Source organism: Phycodurus eques, chromosome 3 (genome assembly GCF_024500275.1).
Source record: "Phycodurus eques isolate BA_2022a chromosome 3, UOR_Pequ_1.1, whole genome shotgun sequence".
NCBI classification, from domain to species: domain Eukaryota; kingdom Metazoa; phylum Chordata; class Actinopteri; order Syngnathiformes; family Syngnathidae; genus Phycodurus; species Phycodurus eques.
Window position 1 is genome coordinate 15,496,836 of NC_084527.1, and position 17,995 is coordinate 15,514,830.

The window sequence follows — 17,995 nt, forward strand, 5'->3', positions numbered from 1 at the left end:
GAACTGCTCTAAGTGCTAGAGGACTCTGCATCTTTTTGCACAATTGTTTTTTGTCAATGTCTTTATGTCCCCAAAGTGTTCTGTAAATTGACTGTTTGTTGTACTAGAGCGGCTCCAACTACCGGAGACAAATTCCTTGTGTGTTTGGACATACTTGGCAAATAAAGATGATTCTGATTCTGATTCTGATCTTGGAGTCCTTCAGGTGTTTTTTTTTAGCAAACTCCATGCGGGCTTTCATGTGTCTTGCACTGAGGAGAGGCTTCCGTCGAGCCATAAAGCCCCGACTGGTGGAGGGCTGCAGTGATGGTTGACTTTCTAGAACTTTCTCCCATCTCCCGACTGCATCTCTGGAGCTCAGCCACAGTGATCTTTGGGTTCTTTTTTTACCTCTCTCACCAAGGCTTTTCTCCTACGATTGCTCAGTTTGGCCGGGTGGCCAGTTCTAGGAAGGGTCGTCCCAAACGTCTTCCATTTAAGGATTATGGCGACCACTGTGCTCTTAGGAACCTTAAGTGCAGCAGAAGTTTTTTTGTAACCTTGGCCAGATCTGTGCCTTGCCACAATTGAATAATTGAATTATTGTTTGTGCCTATGCACCAAACAGCAGTTCAGAGTACCCACCCATTTTGGAGTCCTTGGAGGGGGTGCTGGACAGCGCTCCCGCTGGGGACTCCATCGTTCTGCTGGGGGAATTCAATGCTCATGTGGGCAATGACAGTGAGACCTGGTCTTCTATGCTCACCAAGGATTTTCCATAACGAGGGTAGGCATAAGGGTGTCCATATGTGCACTTGGCACCAGGACACCCTTGGCCACAGTGGACACCAGCGGTGAGGGATGCCGTCAAGCTAAAGAAGGAGTTTTATCGGGCATATTTGGCCTGTGGTAATCCTGAGGCAGGTGATGGATACCGGCTGGCCAAGCTGAACTCAGCTTTGGTGGTCGCTGAGGCAAAAACTTGGGCGTGGGAGGAGTTCGGTGAAGCCATGGAGAATGACTTCCGGACGGCTTCGAGGAAATCCTGGTCCACCATCTGGTGTCTCGGGAGGGGGAAGCAGTGCACTATCAACACTGTGTCTAGTGGGGATGGGGTGCTGCTAACCTCGACTCAAGACGTTGTGAGTCGGTGGAGAGAATATTTCAAAGACCTCCTCAATTCTACCGACACGCCTTCCCATGAGGAAGCAGAGTCTGGGATCTCTTAGGCGGTCTCTCCTGTCTCTGAGGTTGAGGTCACTGAGGTGGTTAAAAAGCTCTTCGGTGGCAACGCCCCATGGGTGGATGAGATGCGCCCGGAGTTCCTAAAGGCTGTGGATGTTGTGGGGCTGTCCTGGTTGACACGCCTCTACAACATCGCGTGGATATCTGGGACAGTGCCTCTGGATTGGCAGACTGGCGTGGTGGTCCCCTTTTTTAAGAAGGGGGACCGGCGGGTGTGTTCCAACTACAGGTGGATCACAGTCCTCAGCCTCCGTGGTAAGGTCTATTCAGAGGTGCTGGAAGGGAGGGTCCATAGGGAAGTCGAATCTCAGATTCAGGTGGAGCAGTGTGGTTGTCGTCCTGGCCGCGGAACAGTGCACCAGCTCTACATGCTCGGCAGAGTCCTCGAGGGTGCATTGGAGTTCGCCCAACCAGTCTACATGTGTTTTGTGGAGTTAGAGAAGGCATTTGACCATGTCCCTCAGGGAGTACTTCTGGACAATGGGGTACCAAAAACCCCCTTATACGGGCTGTTCGTATGACCAGTGTCAGAGTTTGTCCCGCATTGCTGGCAGTAAGTTGGATTCATTTCCGGTTAGGGTTCGACTCTGCCAAGGCTGCTCTTTGTCACCAATTCTGTTCATAACTTTTATGGACAGAATTTCAAGGCGCAGCTGAGGCACAGAGGCGGTCCAGTTTGTGGACTCAGTGTTACATCTTTGCTTTTTGCAGATGATGTGGTTCTGTCGGATCTCCAACTCTCACTGGAGCGGTTTGCAGCCGAGTGTGAAGTGGTTGGGATGAAAATCAGCACCTCCAAATCTGAGACCATGGTCCTCAGTCAGAAAAGGGTGGAGTGCCCTCTTCAGGTTGGAGATGAGAACCTGCCCCAATTGGAGGAGTTCAAGTATCTTGGAGTATTTTTCACAAGTGAGGGAAGAATGGAACAGGAGATTGACAGGCAGATCGGTGCAGCGTCTGCAGTGATGCAGACTTTGTATTGGTTCGTTTTGGTGAAGAAGGAGCTAAGGCAAAAGGCCAAGCTCTCAATTTACCGGTCGATCTACGTTCCTACCCTCACCTATGGTCACGAGCTGTGGGGCGTGACGGAGAGAACAAGATCCTGGATTCAAGTGCCCGAAATGGGTTTCCTCCGCAGGGTGTCCGGTCCCTCCCTTAGAGAAGGGGTGAGAAGCACGGTCATCTGTGAGGGGCTCAGAGTAGAACCGCTGCTCCTCTGCATTGAGAGGAACCAGATGAGGTGTGTTATGGCATCTGAATCACCGGGAGGAGACCCCCGGGGACGACCCAAGACTAGTCCCCCCGGAAGAGCTGGATGAAGTGGCTGGGGAGAGGGAAGTCTGGGCTTCCTTGCTAAAGCTACTGTCCCCGCGACCCGGATCACTCATATCTCAAGGCACCACTGTACATATACTCTGTACTATATACTGTGTACTGAAGGTGTGCTTTCCAGCCTCATACATGAGCTCCATTTCTCTTCATTTTCTCTCTCTCTCTCTCTCTCTCTCTCTCTCTCTCCAAATGTTTGTGTGTGCACATGAGTATGTTTTCGTAAACTAACTCTGCGCTGTGGTCGACTAGATTTATCAGTGCATTTAAAAGAGGATTTCTTCTGGATTTGCGGCTGCACTGACATCATAAATTGCTCTGTCAGATAGCGGCATAGTTTGCCTTAGTCAAGCAGCAGGGTGCACCCCACCGTAGCTTTTCGACTCAAATAGAATTGTTAATTTCTGTGTCGACGTCCCCTGTGAAGACTCCCGCCTCCTTGCGCCTCAGACAAACTCTGTCCATGCCTTCCATTAGATTTTATAGAGATGTATAAAGTAACATGCAGGCACACGCACATTCACACGTGTCAGTGTGCCCTCGCACTTGCACACATACCCAACCACAAGCATACACACTGAGTGGTGTACACGCTCACGTTTGTACACACCAAGGATACGGCTCATTACCCACAGCTGGCTGCAGCCTCTTGGTTATACAAAAGATGTAGGAGGGGGGTAGTGCTGTATATTCATGTATTTGGCTGTCTCCCAAATGTTAATTTGCCTTTAGCTGGCCACGATTAGAGCTAATTCCTTCCCGGTGCACATTATAAATACAAGCGAGAGTGAAGACATTTGCTGAGTAGGCTGAGGGACACTGAAGGATCCTAACCTTGTTGCATATATTCAAAGTATAGTGGTACCTTAAAAGTTGAACACAATCGGTTGCAGGTCTTATATTTTTGGCTTTTAAAGAAAATTTTCTTTTAGGAAAAAAAATGGGAATTTATCTCTGATAATTGGAGGTGGGTACAGTAGAGTAGCCAAACATTGTACTCTAGCGAAAATATTCTTACTTCCTCCTAAGGCTAGCCCCCCCCCCCCCCGGGCTGGATGACTGCTTGGCGTTGGGGCTCCCCTCTCATGACCCGCGGCTGCTCCCTGGGTTTCCCCCCTTATTGTTCCCTTGTCGGGTGCCCCTATCTTCCCTCCTTTCCAACAAACAAGGGACACTCTCCCGCCCTCGGGCTGGGCGGGGAGGGGTGGGGCATCTGGGTCTCCTGAGGGTGGGGGCGGCATTGGGTCCCTGCGGCCCCCACCGGGTGGCCAGTTGTCGGGGCACCTCGGTGGGGCCGGCGGACCGCCCTGGGTCCCTCAGTGGGGGACGTGTCCCGTCCACCAGGCAGCTCTCGGGTGGACCCCTGGGCCCGATCCTGCCACTCGATTGATTGGGTGGGGTCTTCAGCCTGTGCGGTATTGGCAGAGCAATTACAGAACACTTCTGTCAGTCTTTGTGCATGTAAAACGGTGTCAATTCACTTGCATGTGTCCGCAGTAGATCGATAAAAATAATAGTAGCGGGTGGAATGTAGCGTTATGTACCATTAACATTTAAAGTAGAGTTTCATCCTAATGAAAATAGTCAAGTAAAAAGTATGTTGCATTAAAACTACTCTGACAAGTGCAAATGATCTAAAAAGTCGCTTAAATAATTTAACGGAGTAAATGTAGCTTATTACTACACACCTCTGCTGATGGGCGACTCATCTGACTTTCATTCAGGTACTGTTGGTTTAGTTCACACAAAGTAAAAGTATGCATGTTAGATTGGTTGTACCTGTGTTTACTCTGTTATTACTAATTAACATTAATTTTGTCTCACAATAGTCACATTCAAAGATAATTGATTGCAGTTGAACCACATTTTTAGTTTGTCCATTTCTTGAGTGAGCTCTTTTGAGTAGTTTTCCCAGACTGTAGAAGGATTGTCCAAGGGGTAAAAATGATAGAATTAAGGCACTTTCTACTTTGGTTCCAACATATTACCCCGTTTTTTCCCCACATTGTACAATTCAAGACATATTTGATTTCTGTCTGTCTGAACCACAAAAGTGAAGCATGATCCCTCCTTTGTTGTTTCTCACCTGACACTGCAGAACTGTCAACTTGTTATTCCATCTCTCCCGTCTTAGAGATGGCCTTATGGGCCAGGAAGCCTCCGCATGTCAGCTCAGGCTGCTGACCTCTGACCCAGGAAGCAATCCCAGGTTGCTACTGAGAATGCTGCTTCACAGAGACTGTCACCTGCCGCGTATGCTCCTGGAAAATTCTCGTAAGTCATGTCTCTTTTTTTCTGTATGGAGCTTGATGCTTTATATATTCTACGGATACTGTGTGAATAAAACAATGTTTTAAGTTTAAGATTTACAATTGTTTTGTGATTGATTGGCTGGTGACCAGTCCAGGGTGTACAAGACCTCTTGCCCAAAGTCAGCTGCGATAGGCTCTAGCTCACCCATGACTATGGAAAATGAATTGATGAAAGTATATTTCACCCAAACTCCAAATCCAATGAGGTTGGGACGTTATGTAAAACATAAATAAAAACAGAATACAATGACTTGCAAATCATTTTCATCCTATATTCAATTAAATACTTTACAAAGACAAGATATTTAATGTTCAAACTGATTCACTTTTTTTTGTGTGCAAATATTCACTCATTATTAATTTGATGCCTGCATCACATTCCAAAAAAGCTGGGATATGGGCATGTTTAAAAATAACTTTATTCATATAACACCTTTAAAAACATGTTTACAAAGTGCTTGAAAATAGTTAGGTAAATACTAAATGGGGTTTAAAACACACAAAGTTTGTGGGCATGCTCGAGCCTATCCCAGCTATCTTCGGGCGGGAGGTGGGGCACAGCCTGAAATGGTCGCCAGCCAATCGCAGGGCACCACTCACATTCACACCTACTGGCAATTTAGAGTCTTCAATTAACCTACCATGCATGTTTCTGAGATGTAGGAGGAAACCGGAGTACCCGGAGAAAACCCACACAGTCACGGGGAGAACATGCAAACTCCACACAGATGAGGCCGGGATTTGAACCCCGGTCCTCAGAACTGTGAGGCTGATGTGCTAACCAGTCGTCCACAGTGCTGCAAGGAATAAAATAATAATACAAAATAAATCAATAAAATCAGTAGATGAAAGTAAATACAAGAATGGGGAAGACACATCACATAAAAGCCAGGTTGTAAAAATGTAGTTTAAGCCACTGTTTTACATTACCTTTCCCTTTAACAACACTCAATTAGCGTTTGGTAACTGAGGACACTAATTCTGGAAACTTTGTTCGTGGAATTCTTTCCACCAACAAAGCTGAAAGTGGTAAACCTCGCCCCATCCTTGCTTGTAAACAACTGAGCCTTTCGGGGATGTTCCTTTTATACCCAAACATGACACTCACCTGTTTCTAATTGACCTGTTTGCCTGCTGAATGTTCCAAGCGGGTGTTTTTTTTTTTTTTTTTTAGCATTCCTCAACTTTCCCAGATCTTTGTTGCCCCTGTCTCGTTTTTTTTTTTGTAACGTCTTTCAAATTCAAAATGACACAATATTTGCAAAAGAACAATAACAATCATCAGTTTGAACATTAAACATCTTACGTTTGTAGTGTATTCATTTGAAATATAGTTGAAAAGGATTTGCAAATCATTGTAATCTGTTTTTATGTGTGTTTTACACAACATCCCAGCTTCATTGGGAGTGAGGTTTTTATGTCTCTTGAATTTTATCTCATTAGCTTCTGACATGTGAGAGGAAAACATTAGTTTTCCCAAAAGATTTTAATGATTTAATTTAGGGTGTACATGCTGCCTAATGCTCTGAGAACTAAGCTCTTAACTTTTACAGACGTTAGATGAGCTCCCTCTGATTTTATTAGGTCATCAGTATCATCATCTTTGCTATCATCGTCATCATAGCTTCACCTTGGTCATCAGCATCACTAAATCAATAGCGTGCAGTAATAAACACTCAACAGACCCAGGCATAGCACATATGCTGACCTTTAAAGATTTTGCATTCCTCCTCCTCTCCCCTGTACTGGCAACAGTCTAACCTTTAAAGACTATTGTGCACTCGCACATTAATTCACATTTTACTGACCTCATTAATAACAACTCTCAGTGTGTCGTTCTCTTGGTCGACAAGAGAGTCTGGCTCCAAGGCGCTGGGATGCTTCCGCTCCGCGTCGTATATCAATGCAGGAAGCGCTGACTCTTGCGTGTTATCACAGTGACGGTCTAATTAAGCGAGAAGTAGGAATACAGAGGCTTGACTAAAAGATCACTCTCCTATAAGCATCTGTGGTCGCTTTGTGTGTGTATACAAATTGGAGACACGTGAAAAGAAAAAGAAACATGAGGGTCGTATTGAAGTGTGAGGTCATCACAAGCTGCCATCTTTTTTTTTTTTTTTTTTTTTTATCTTCTGGCTTCTTCACACGTATTCATTTCATTTCTTTAAAAGGCTCACTCATCTTCTCATATGAGGACACTGGTAATAGTGGTTGACATCCAGTTCATCCAGTATTCATGGGCCACAACGTGCATATTCACAATCTCAGTATGATATAGAGCAGGGGTGTCAAACTAATTTTTGTCTCGGGCCGCGTTGTAGTTATGAATTCCCTCAGAGGACCGTTAGAAAAGGTTTAATCACCAAATCATATTATTACCGTTACACAACAAATTGAGCAATAACTAGTTTTGAAATCAAGACAAGGATAATAATCAAGACAAGGATAATAGTTTGTTCAAGTATTGTTTAAGTTACTGTAGAAGAAGGGTTTGGTAACAGAAAAAATATGATTGTTTATTAAGTGTATGTGTTCACTGTGTTGGGTAAAATGCAGAGAACAAATTTCGTGTTCATGCATGCATGTTCATGAAAATAAAAGGTGATTCTTCTTCTTCTTCTATTATTATGACAATTTCGAATTTGGGTACAAATTTTAGGAAAAATCACGGAAGTTGACTAGCATGATTTGCTTTCGCGGGCCACATAAAATGATGTGGCGGGCCGCATCTGCCCCCCGGGACTTGAGTTTGACACCTATGATATACGGTGTTGCAGTTTACACACACAAACTATTATGTTAAATGCCATTTTAATATTCTGAATAAAATATAGTTGGTTTTATTTCTTAACACAAATCTATATGGGTTAATTTTGATCTGAGCACCACAGACGTCATGGTACAAGCAATTTATTTCTTAAGAGTGCTCTAATATGACTGTATTACATTCAGATACTATAATTACTCATTGTCTTCGCTATAAAAATATAAATGAATTCATTTAAACATGTTTGAACTGAAAACAATTAGACATTGAAACAATGCATTTTACTTGTCCACTGAACATAGACAAAGTACCAAATTGTGTGTGTGTTGTATGTGCGTGTGAGAGAGACACTGGAAACTAACCTATTATATAAACCCCATCACTGAATGTTGAATGGAAAAATGTTGGGTTTTCCCTCCACAATGCACTGTTTAAGCCTTGTTTAGCTGATTCAACAATTTATATTGACTGTGGTACATGCATCTAAATAGTATACACTTTTTCCATAAATGTCATTAGTGTTCCTGTTTTCAGTTACTACAGTTTGCAATGAAGGCTGCTTTTATCCATTCACTCGTGTCACAAGCTTGTATTAGATTCGAGACCGAGACATAATAGAAAAATCCACAATGACATCAAGACTACAATTAAATTATAGTGTGTCCCAGCACGAGTGGTAACTTTTTTCCTGAAGTTATCTACTGTACCGAAATCAGAGAAACCTGCTTTGTTCTCAATCCTGCTTCCACGGACCGTCACGGTCACATATCTGATACACTTTCTCCTTGAGGACCAATTACCAGACAGGCAGAGAACAAGATAGTGGCAGAACCCACCTAATAGACTGATTATAGGTCAGTTTGGTTCACCGCAGTGTGTGTTAGATGTATGATTGTGCAAGAGAGGGAAAAAGTGGATGACATCACTGAGACAAAATCATTTCTCTTTGGATCTTGAGTTGCAATGTTGCTTCTAAGCTGCCCGTTATCAAGCAGAATATTAATAACCATGCACTGGAATTCAAAGTTTGCTTCTGTTAAAAATAATTCATCTGAATAAAACACAGTTACAGTAGGCTCTTACCTTTATACAGTACTTTATGCTCTTGTGAGACTCAATTAAAAATTGTAGACCTGTACGCACTGGACATTGCATTATATGTCACCATAATGTCCAAGCCTTTATCGGACATACAGTAATGTGCAATGCTCTTTATGTTTAGTTTGGCAGTAAACTTCAACTGACAATGAAGCCTCATTTTTTGAAGAATATTTACTAAATCTCTCATCTGCCACCATACAGCGCTCGTATCTCAGATTTGCGCGTTAAAGCAAAAAATTGGTCGAACCACGGCTCGTATCTCGAAAAACTCGTAAGTTGAGCCACTTGTATCTCAAGGCACCACTGTATACAATTCTATTGTAATACATGTAACTATAAGTTTGTTTATATTTTATTATATTGTATAAGCCCAGGACAGTGGACTTGTGGTTAGCACGTCTGTCTCACAGTTCTGGGTTAGAGTCTGCGTTATAATTTTGACTACAGCCTTCTTGTTTGGAGTTTCCATCTTTTTCCCGAGTTTGTGTGAGTGTTGGGCATTGAAGTAGACTAACTGAATTGTACATACTCTAGGTATGAATGTAAGTGTTCATGCTTGTTTGTCTATATATGGCCTGTGATGAGCTAGCGACGGGTCGAGGGTGCACCTCACCTCTCGCCCAAAGTCTGCTAGGAAAGACTTCAGCTCACCCGTGACCCTAATAAGGGAAAGCGCTATAGAAAATTGATGGATGCTTTGGATAAAAATTTCAAGCAACCCTAAAAGTACATCAGTTTTCAACTAATTACAATGCATTACTTTTTGTGTGAAATCCAACTCTAATCTCATGAGACTCCTGACTGCAGTGTTTCACACACTGTTCAAATAGCTGTCAACTCTGACAGACCGCTGGATGTCTGCCACCTCTGGAGCAACGGGCCTCTCCTCAGCAACCCCTGTCAACTTAACACACACACACTTGGTAGACAATATCTGTATGGCGTATAGACATCTATAGGAGTTACACGCACGTCTCCGTCAGCCCCGTGCTTAGACAGCTATACCCGCAAGGACACCCTGTCAAAACCTCTTCCCTTTCACTTCCTGTCTCCATGTGCTGCACATCCCACAGCCAGGGGGCTTTGAAATCTGCTCCTTTTTTTTACCCTCACAACCAACGAACACAGATGTGAGTTTTTCTTCCTTTTCTAATCCACAATGCCTTTTGTTCACTTATTCTGTTAACACATGTCAGGGTGAGCCTTGACATTTTCCAATGTTTTTTTTTTTTTTTTTTTTTTTTCCCACTGAAAGGAAAAATAAAAATAAATGCTGTATTCTATGATATAGATATCATACACTAATGAACTTATTTTCTAAGTATTTTCTCTTGAGAAAATCCATCCAACCATCCATTTTCTGTACCGTTTATTCTCACTAGGGTCGCGGGCATGCTGGAGCCTATCCCAGCTATTGGGCGAGAAGCGGGATACACCCTGAACTGGTCGCCAGCCAATCGCAGGGCACATATAAACAAACAATCATTCGCACGCACATTCACACTTACGGGCAATTTAGAGTTGTCAATTAACCTACCATGCATGTTTTTGGGATGTGGGAGGAAACCGGAGTGCCTGGAAAAAAATCCACGCAGGCACGGGGAGAACATGCAAACTCCACACAGGCGGGGCCGGGGTTGAACCCCAGTCCTCAGAACTGTGAGGCTGACGCTCTAATCAACAAGTCAACATACCATGCATGTTTCTGGGAGGTGGGAGGAAACCGGAGAAAACCAACGCAGGCATGGGGAGAACATGCAAACTCCACACAGGCGGGGCCGGCCTCAACACAGGCGGGGCCGGCCTTGAACCCCAGTCTGTGAGTCAGATGTGCTAACCAGTCGCTCACTGTGCCGCCTCTTGAGAAAATGTGAATGAAATATAACTATAAGTATTTTTTTTTTTTTTTTTTTTTTTTAAATCTGTGTTTTAGGTATGTGACTTTATCCTTGTTTCAGTGTTGTAATTTCCAATAATGGTCAATGCAATGTTTAGATTGTGGATGAACTGTAGGAGTTTTCCTTTTTGTACTCGAAAATTAGATTTTCCAAAATGAAGGCCTTAATGATCCTTTAAAATTATACTTAATCACCTATTCAAAAACATTATCATATTTTCTTTTGAAAACGTATTTTTAAAATGTAAAATATTTGCAATCAGTGTAAAATATTTCATACTTATATAAATGTTAATTCCTTAAATTAAAAAAAAGAAGAGAATAAGGTCATTGAGTTTTAAGGAATACATCATAAATCGCGGGGGGAAAAAAGTTATAATTTTGGTAGAATCAATGTCTAATTTAACAAGAATCAAATCCTACTTTTACAAAAAAAAAAGTATTTTTGTTAAATGTAATATTATAAAAAATATATATATACAGGAGCATATACCTGTGTCACAACAGGACTGCTGAGGATCTTTTCAATTAGTTGTGCTGTATAAAACTGACAATGAAATTTGTCACATCAATGAGAGCATCAGTATGAATAGTTTGATGTGACTGTGTAACCGTTTGAACTACACACACAGAAATCACCTTTTGGGGAGGGGGGGGGGGGGGGGGGGGCTTTGTTCGATCATGTAACCTGATCAGTGATATTGCAGAATAAATACTGTATATGCATGGCAAGTTTTTAACGATAGACTGCTGATGTCAGACAGTTATGTTTAGGTTGATGTAGGAAATGTTGTTATTCTACATTAAATTATGATTTACTATATATATTTTATTTTACAATTTTAATAATAGTGTAGCCCCAATAGTCAGTTAATTTCAATACATTACCGAATCTCAGAATCCATTTGAGTGTTTCTGTCAGTTCACAATCAGGATTGCATCCATTTAATTGAGCTTCCTCCCCCCCGCCCCCAGTTTTATGCCAAGAGAGCCACCTCGAAGTATCTACACAGGATTGCAAGGCAGGAGATGCTTTCATCATTGCACTTTTCAACATTTGTACCTGCCTGAATGAAATCCCAAAGGCCTTAACTCAGGTCCTTCAACCATACCTGGAGAGCGTGCATGTATGGGAACATCTCTACACTGTGGCAGGTAAAGCAGCCTCCAGCCATTGAATAAAATGAATTACTTTTCTTCACAAAGTCCTGTCTTTATTATCGCCATGTGAATGGTTCTATATGTCTTTTGTAAAGGCTCCTACTGTATTAATGCGAGCTGCCCTTTACTATGTAGACTGTATAAAAAGACATTGATTGACGAGACTTGACCATAGACCATTTCAGATGTTAAACACTAAAAGCTTTGCAGTCCGCTAAGAGTTTTGAGTTGTTTTTTCAAGTCCGAGTGTCGAGATGGAAAATAACTTTTAATATTCTGGTGCTGAAAACAAAATTATTCTTTTTTTTCTGTGATTATGATTTGATGGTCCTGGTTGAGTGGTAACCACTGAAAACAGAGCAAGGGAGGGGTTGACCGAGAGAATACATAAATTTTTAACCAACCTTCATTTATCCATCCATCCATCCATCCATTTTCAACACCGCTTATCCTGGTTAGGGTCGCGGGACGCTGGAGCCTATCCCAGCTGACTTCGGGCAAAAGGCTGACTACACCTTGAACTGTTCGCCAGTCAGTCGCAGGGCACATATAGACACGGACAACCATTTGCACTCACATTCACACCGTCACTGAGTGGGAACTGAACCCACGCTGCCTGCACCAAAGTCAGGCGAGTGTACCACTACACCATCAGTGACTCCTTCATTTATCCTTACAGGTTAATTAGTTTAACCGTTAAATTGTGCCAAATCTTTGCGATGTAGTTTTTGGTTACACAACAGCTGATCACGTTCCTCTTCCAGCAAGTGGTTTCAAATCAATCAATCAATACACGAGTCGATACAATAGCAGGGGGTGTGCAAAGTGTGAAAGCCAAGTGACTTTGAAAAATTGGTCTAGGTCTCACCTGCCTCTGCGCAGTGCCTTGTCAAACAGCTATATCATTTTGTGTTCCGCTCCAGTCTTTTTCTGTGGGTCTGAGGTCGCACATTTGTTAGACGTCCCATAAGATTTCACAGCACTTCCACTACCAGAATACTTTATCTGTCCCGTAGCCTTTTGCTTCTACAGCGGCTGCGATGGGAAATTTATGACAGCCATACAACTTCATGCGGTAGCTTCGCAGCTATCAATATGAGCCGGATATGAAAGGGCAGAGCAATGGAAGATGTACTGTATGGCACCTTGAGAGGGTACTAAGACTTTCACCATCGGGCCACTGAAATTGATTGAAAACATCTGAATGTGACCGGTTATTACTTGCTTTATTACAGACATTTTAGCTGAATATATCAGCAATCTCATCTCTATATTTGACATTTATGTCAAAAGTAAAGTTGTGACATGGGAAGAAAGTGGATTATCCCAATGGACTCACAATACTCGTGTTAATGCCAGCGTAGCATGAAACCTTAGTGGAAGTCACCCCTGGCTGGAGCTTTTGGGGGGTGCTCAATTTCAAGAGAGGTGAGGAAAATGTCTGTAGCTGTAGTAGTATAAATTGTAGTTGTCATAATCTTAAAAAATCTACTTGCGTCCCGACTCCTCCTTCACTTGTTTAGGAGTCACTTGCACATTTCTGCGAGGTATGAGGTCTTATCTCACCTCCAAAAATAACATTACTGTCACATTTGGTCTTGAGCGCACTGGTTTATAAGCCACACATACTACTCATACAAATTGATGGCCATGTCGATTGGTGTCAAACTCAAGGCCCGGAGGCCAGATGCGGCCTGCCACATCATTTTATGTGGCCCGCGAAAGCAAATCACGCTCGTCAACTTCCGTGATTTTTGCTATAATCTGTACCCAAATTCCAAATTGTCATAATAATAAACAATAATGTTGAGATATTGCATTTTTCTCTTACCAAACCCTTCTTCTACAGTAACTTAAACAATACTTTCAATATAGGAAAGAAATACACTGCAGAATACATAGTAGTTCAGTGAGGAAATGGCGTCGCCTTCTGCACTTGTGTCAGGCAGGCTGACATGTCCAAAATGTAGGTGGGCTAAAATTTGGCTGACCATCAAATATTTCACCAAAAAAAAAAAAAAAGTCTAAAGTTACTGCTGAGTCTATTTTGGGGGGATTTCCTTTCTCTACAGACATAATTTGTAAGTCCAGGACTATAGAATAAGTGTCAATGTTCACAGTATTAGATAAGTTCTTTAAATATGTTGCATTTTCCTATTTTGCCAGAAACAACTCAGAAAGTGCCCGTCGTGGTCGACTGTATCCGGGTCATAGTCACCAAGTCCACTAACACGCTTCTGACACACCTGGTTACCATGGTGACAGACTGGCAGGCTTCAGAGGAGCCCAGCGGAGCCTCGTGGGTGAGAGATGTTCCAGAAAGTGTCTTGGCTAAGGTGCCCAAAGGCTGGAACTACACGCCAGTGGAAGCACAAGGAAGGGAGACTGCCTGTTCTAAGAGTAAGCAAATAAGTAAGTTTCTGCATTTACAAGTAGCATTCATTTATTATTAACGTATTATTTATATCAATTCTCCCTGCAGCTGTCACATCCCTCGCCATTCAAGCCATGTCCTTCATTTTCACTAACCTGCCGCTGGTTGTAGCGTCCTTGCCCCTCCCCATCCGCTATCTCTTCCAAGTGGCAGAGAAGCATCTTTCTCAGCATGCCCGACAGCTGCGCTCGATGGGTCTGTTGCTGTGGTTCCTCTTTAACTGCCTGATCCACAGTCTCAGGGACCTTCACACACTTAAAGAAATCAGCGGGCTAGCCCTGAACCGTCATGCCAAGGACCGCCTGGCCCTGTTGGCTGAGTGTCTTCAGGTTTCAATGGGGATTCAACAGAAGGTAAAGGTGTGAATAATACAATAATATCCTAATGAAGCTCTTCTTGACACCAGAGTGGATAATATATCATTACTGTATATTTTACTTTGGTTGTTAAGGGCTAGTTAATTCCAAAGGGAAACTGTTAATCTCTGTGATAAGGTATAGCTAATGATTATTTAATGCATGAGGCCATGTTGAACTTCTTTGTGAGTTTGCTTGGTGATTAGGATCAGTACATGATTGAGACAAAAATATATTAATGGAATTAACAATTTGAAAATCATTTGTTTTTGTTTAAACCTCACATCACTTTAAATGGAGCCATATATATATATACTTTGTGTGTGTTTCATGCATACAACAGGGTGTCCCCAAACCCACAGTGCACAAGGTGCTGCAGGCTCTGGAGGAAAAAAGACCAAAGTGGATGAACATGCAGCTGCAAAAGGCCCGCAAACTCTGCATAAACAGGTGAAGGGTCAACTGGAAGTATTAAAACAGAGGTCAAGGTCAAAATGGCATTAATGTTCTCTAATGTGAACGTGTTCATGCATGCCGGACAGTGTAATCCATCACTCGGTTTGCAAATGTTGAATATTCACACAGGGCTAGCATTTTATTCATATAATTTGGTTGAGTAAATTATTTGTCCACTCGACATTATATGTGTGATGTATTAAAAATACAATTGTAGTTGAGGCCCGGTTGTCAATGAACGGGGAGATCCGCACATATTATTTCCAGACATATTTGACATTCAGGGAATTCAGTGGAACCTCAAAGGTCGACCGCAATCCGTTCCGGGATGCTGGACAACCATTTTTGTTTTCATGGACGAGAATAGAGCTTGATCTTTCAGTAATAATCTCCAGCATAAGTTTAATGTTAAGAATATGTGCTAATCAAAAAATAAAGTATATGTGTACTCAAACTTTGATGATGCAACAAACAATGGTGTATATTTCGTTCATATTTTATCACAATTGTAGATGTAACCCTATTGTATTGAGCAGCCAGGACAGAGATGCATGCACCTCACTACACAATTACTATGTCCCAATTACTTCCATTTCTGGTGCTATGATTGTGATCACGGTTTTCCTCTTTGTCATGATTAGTACTCGTTAGTGCTGGTACACAAAAAGCACATGAAAAAAGCTAAAGAAAGAGCTAAATTATTTAGATTTTAAAGTGATTGTCATGGTTGCACCGTACCTTTAAGCCTTTGTTGCGCATACAAATTTTGACAGTTAAGTGTTAAGGCAGGGGTCACTAATCTTTTTGAAACCGAGAGCTACTTCTTGGGGACTGATTCATGTGAAGGGCTACAGTTTGAGCCACTCTTCTGAAATTACGTATTTGCTCAAAGTATCTTTAATAATATGTTATTAATAATAATCAATTACATTCATCTATGTAAAAACATTAAAAAAAAAATAAAAAAAAATGTAAAAACAAAACATTCAGGTTTCCGCTAGAAAGCGATACAAAATGTCAGAATAAGCCTACTAGAACAACTGAACTTTATTTAGGGTTAATCAGAGGCATTTTAAATGGTTGCAGGTGAGTGCTGTCTCCCATTTAACATTAGTTTGAATGTGATTGATTAATTTGAGACACAGCCAAATCCCCAGTTATAAGGGAATATGCACACTTGCAAACAAAATTATAGCAGTTGTTTATTTTGACTTCACCTCTCCCAAAAACTTTTTTTTGTGTGTTGTACAGGTTTTAGGTCACATTAATGTGGAAAAAAATTAATTATTTTTGTCTTATTCTTTCTTACCACAAAAACCTGGCATTCGAACAGAAGTGTGTAGACTTTTTCTATTTACTGTATTTTGTAGAACAGACCCGTGGGCTACTCCTGTGGCTCTTGGGGCCACAACACTGGTGACCATTGTGTTAAGGTAACATGTCTACGTGAAGGATGGATGTGTCTCAGTCACAGTTATTGTAGTGTAAGACATGGTAACAAGTGGATTGTTATAGCCAGAATCATGTTTCTTATTTCTTTCTTCACTACAACAGAGTCACCTGAAGACAAAATCAAGGTGACATCTACGATTAAAAACTAAATGAAATAAACAAAACTTTGACAAGATAATGAACATTAATCTGAAATTGGGATTTTAGTGACAATTAGAGGGAAGAAGATGGGTGTTTTTTAAGGCAGGCGGCAAAGGAAGGAGATTTTGGCAGTGTAGAGGTGTGTGTGTGTGTGTGAGTGCGGTGGGGGGGAGGAAGAGTGATTATGTATCACCTGTCTGAGGCATTCAGTGAGATCATTACTATTCATTAAACTAACCTTCACAGGGAAGTGACGCCTGGCTTGTAAACAATCACAATACAGTGTCCGAATAAGAAACAGCCTGTGTGTGTGGCAGATCGAGTTGCTCCCCCCAAAAATAACTTCACTCACCAGCAACTCAAGTGGGTCCACGCTTACACATAAACACAATCATTTAATCCTCCTTTCAAAGAACATATGCCCACCCAAACCATTGCCCGCTTTCCTTTACCAGTTTAACCCCGCCCTTTCCTGTAGTCACCCACCTTGTCTTTGCAAAGTAATTTGTAGAGGAGAAGATTATTGTTCTCCATCATGGTGACCCTGGCTGAGCTGACGGGATGCATACACAGATGAAGATGAATGCAGTTATTCCTTGGCGGAGGTCTGCCTCTTTCAGGGCACATTGGCCCTAATGACATGATTGATAGGCTGTCCCAAATCCGGAGGGGCCCTCATTAATCACCCTGCTGACTGAATCCAATCATCTGCTTCACCTGCACAGTGATGGACAGGAAAGGATACACAGCGCAGGTGCTGACACGGATGCACAGCCACCGTCCCAGACAACACGACCGCTGGGGACGGCAGGCAAAAGAATGAGGAGGTGCATGGACAAGAAGGACCCCCTCTTCCTATGCCACCCTCAATGTCAAGTAGTCAATGACTGGCTGACAGGCTGCACCATTCCTGCCTCCTTATAATTACAAAGTCGGGAGAGTTAGGGAGAGAACAATGACAGGAAGTGGATGCGAAGGTTTGATGGACGGTAGTGGGACATCCATCTGTACAAGAAGGCTAGGAAAATGATGGGGGCATTTGTCAGGACTGGAGGACTGTACATGTGTGAGGACCTTGACACACAATTCCACACACACACACAAGACATGCTAAAGACACACACAAATCACTTTTAGTGCGCCAACATCCTTCGCTCAAAATCCCTCATACGTGTTTCACAAATGATGTGAAAACAGTGTAAGGCATTCCATTATCAGCTCAGTTTTTGTATTTATTTATTTATTTTATTTAATTTTTTTGTCCACCACCTGTGACTCTGACAACTCACTGGCTACCCCACAAAATATATTGTCAGTGCTGTATTACGAACTATTGCTATTATTTAATGTTCAACTGTTATTGAA

The 17,995-nt window shown here is 42.3% G+C and overlaps 1 protein-coding gene across 4 annotated transcripts in view; it reads left to right on the plus strand.

The window, feature by feature from the left end:
* Window positions 1-17,995, plus strand: part of kiaa0825 (KIAA0825 ortholog) — a 174,194-nt gene that overhangs the window by 49,594 nt on the left and 106,605 nt on the right. For all 4 annotated transcript variants that reach the window (XM_061672236.1, XM_061672239.1, XM_061672237.1 and 1 more), the window contains 5 exons: window positions 4,688-4,827; window positions 11,606-11,785; window positions 13,958-14,203; window positions 14,274-14,584; window positions 14,925-15,031. In XM_061672236.1, the coding sequence (XP_061528220.1) occupies window positions 4,688-4,827; window positions 11,606-11,785; window positions 13,958-14,203; window positions 14,274-14,584; window positions 14,925-15,031 (984 nt within the window). The remainder of the gene's footprint in view (window positions 1-4,687; window positions 4,828-11,605; window positions 11,786-13,957; window positions 14,204-14,273; window positions 14,585-14,924; window positions 15,032-17,995) is intronic.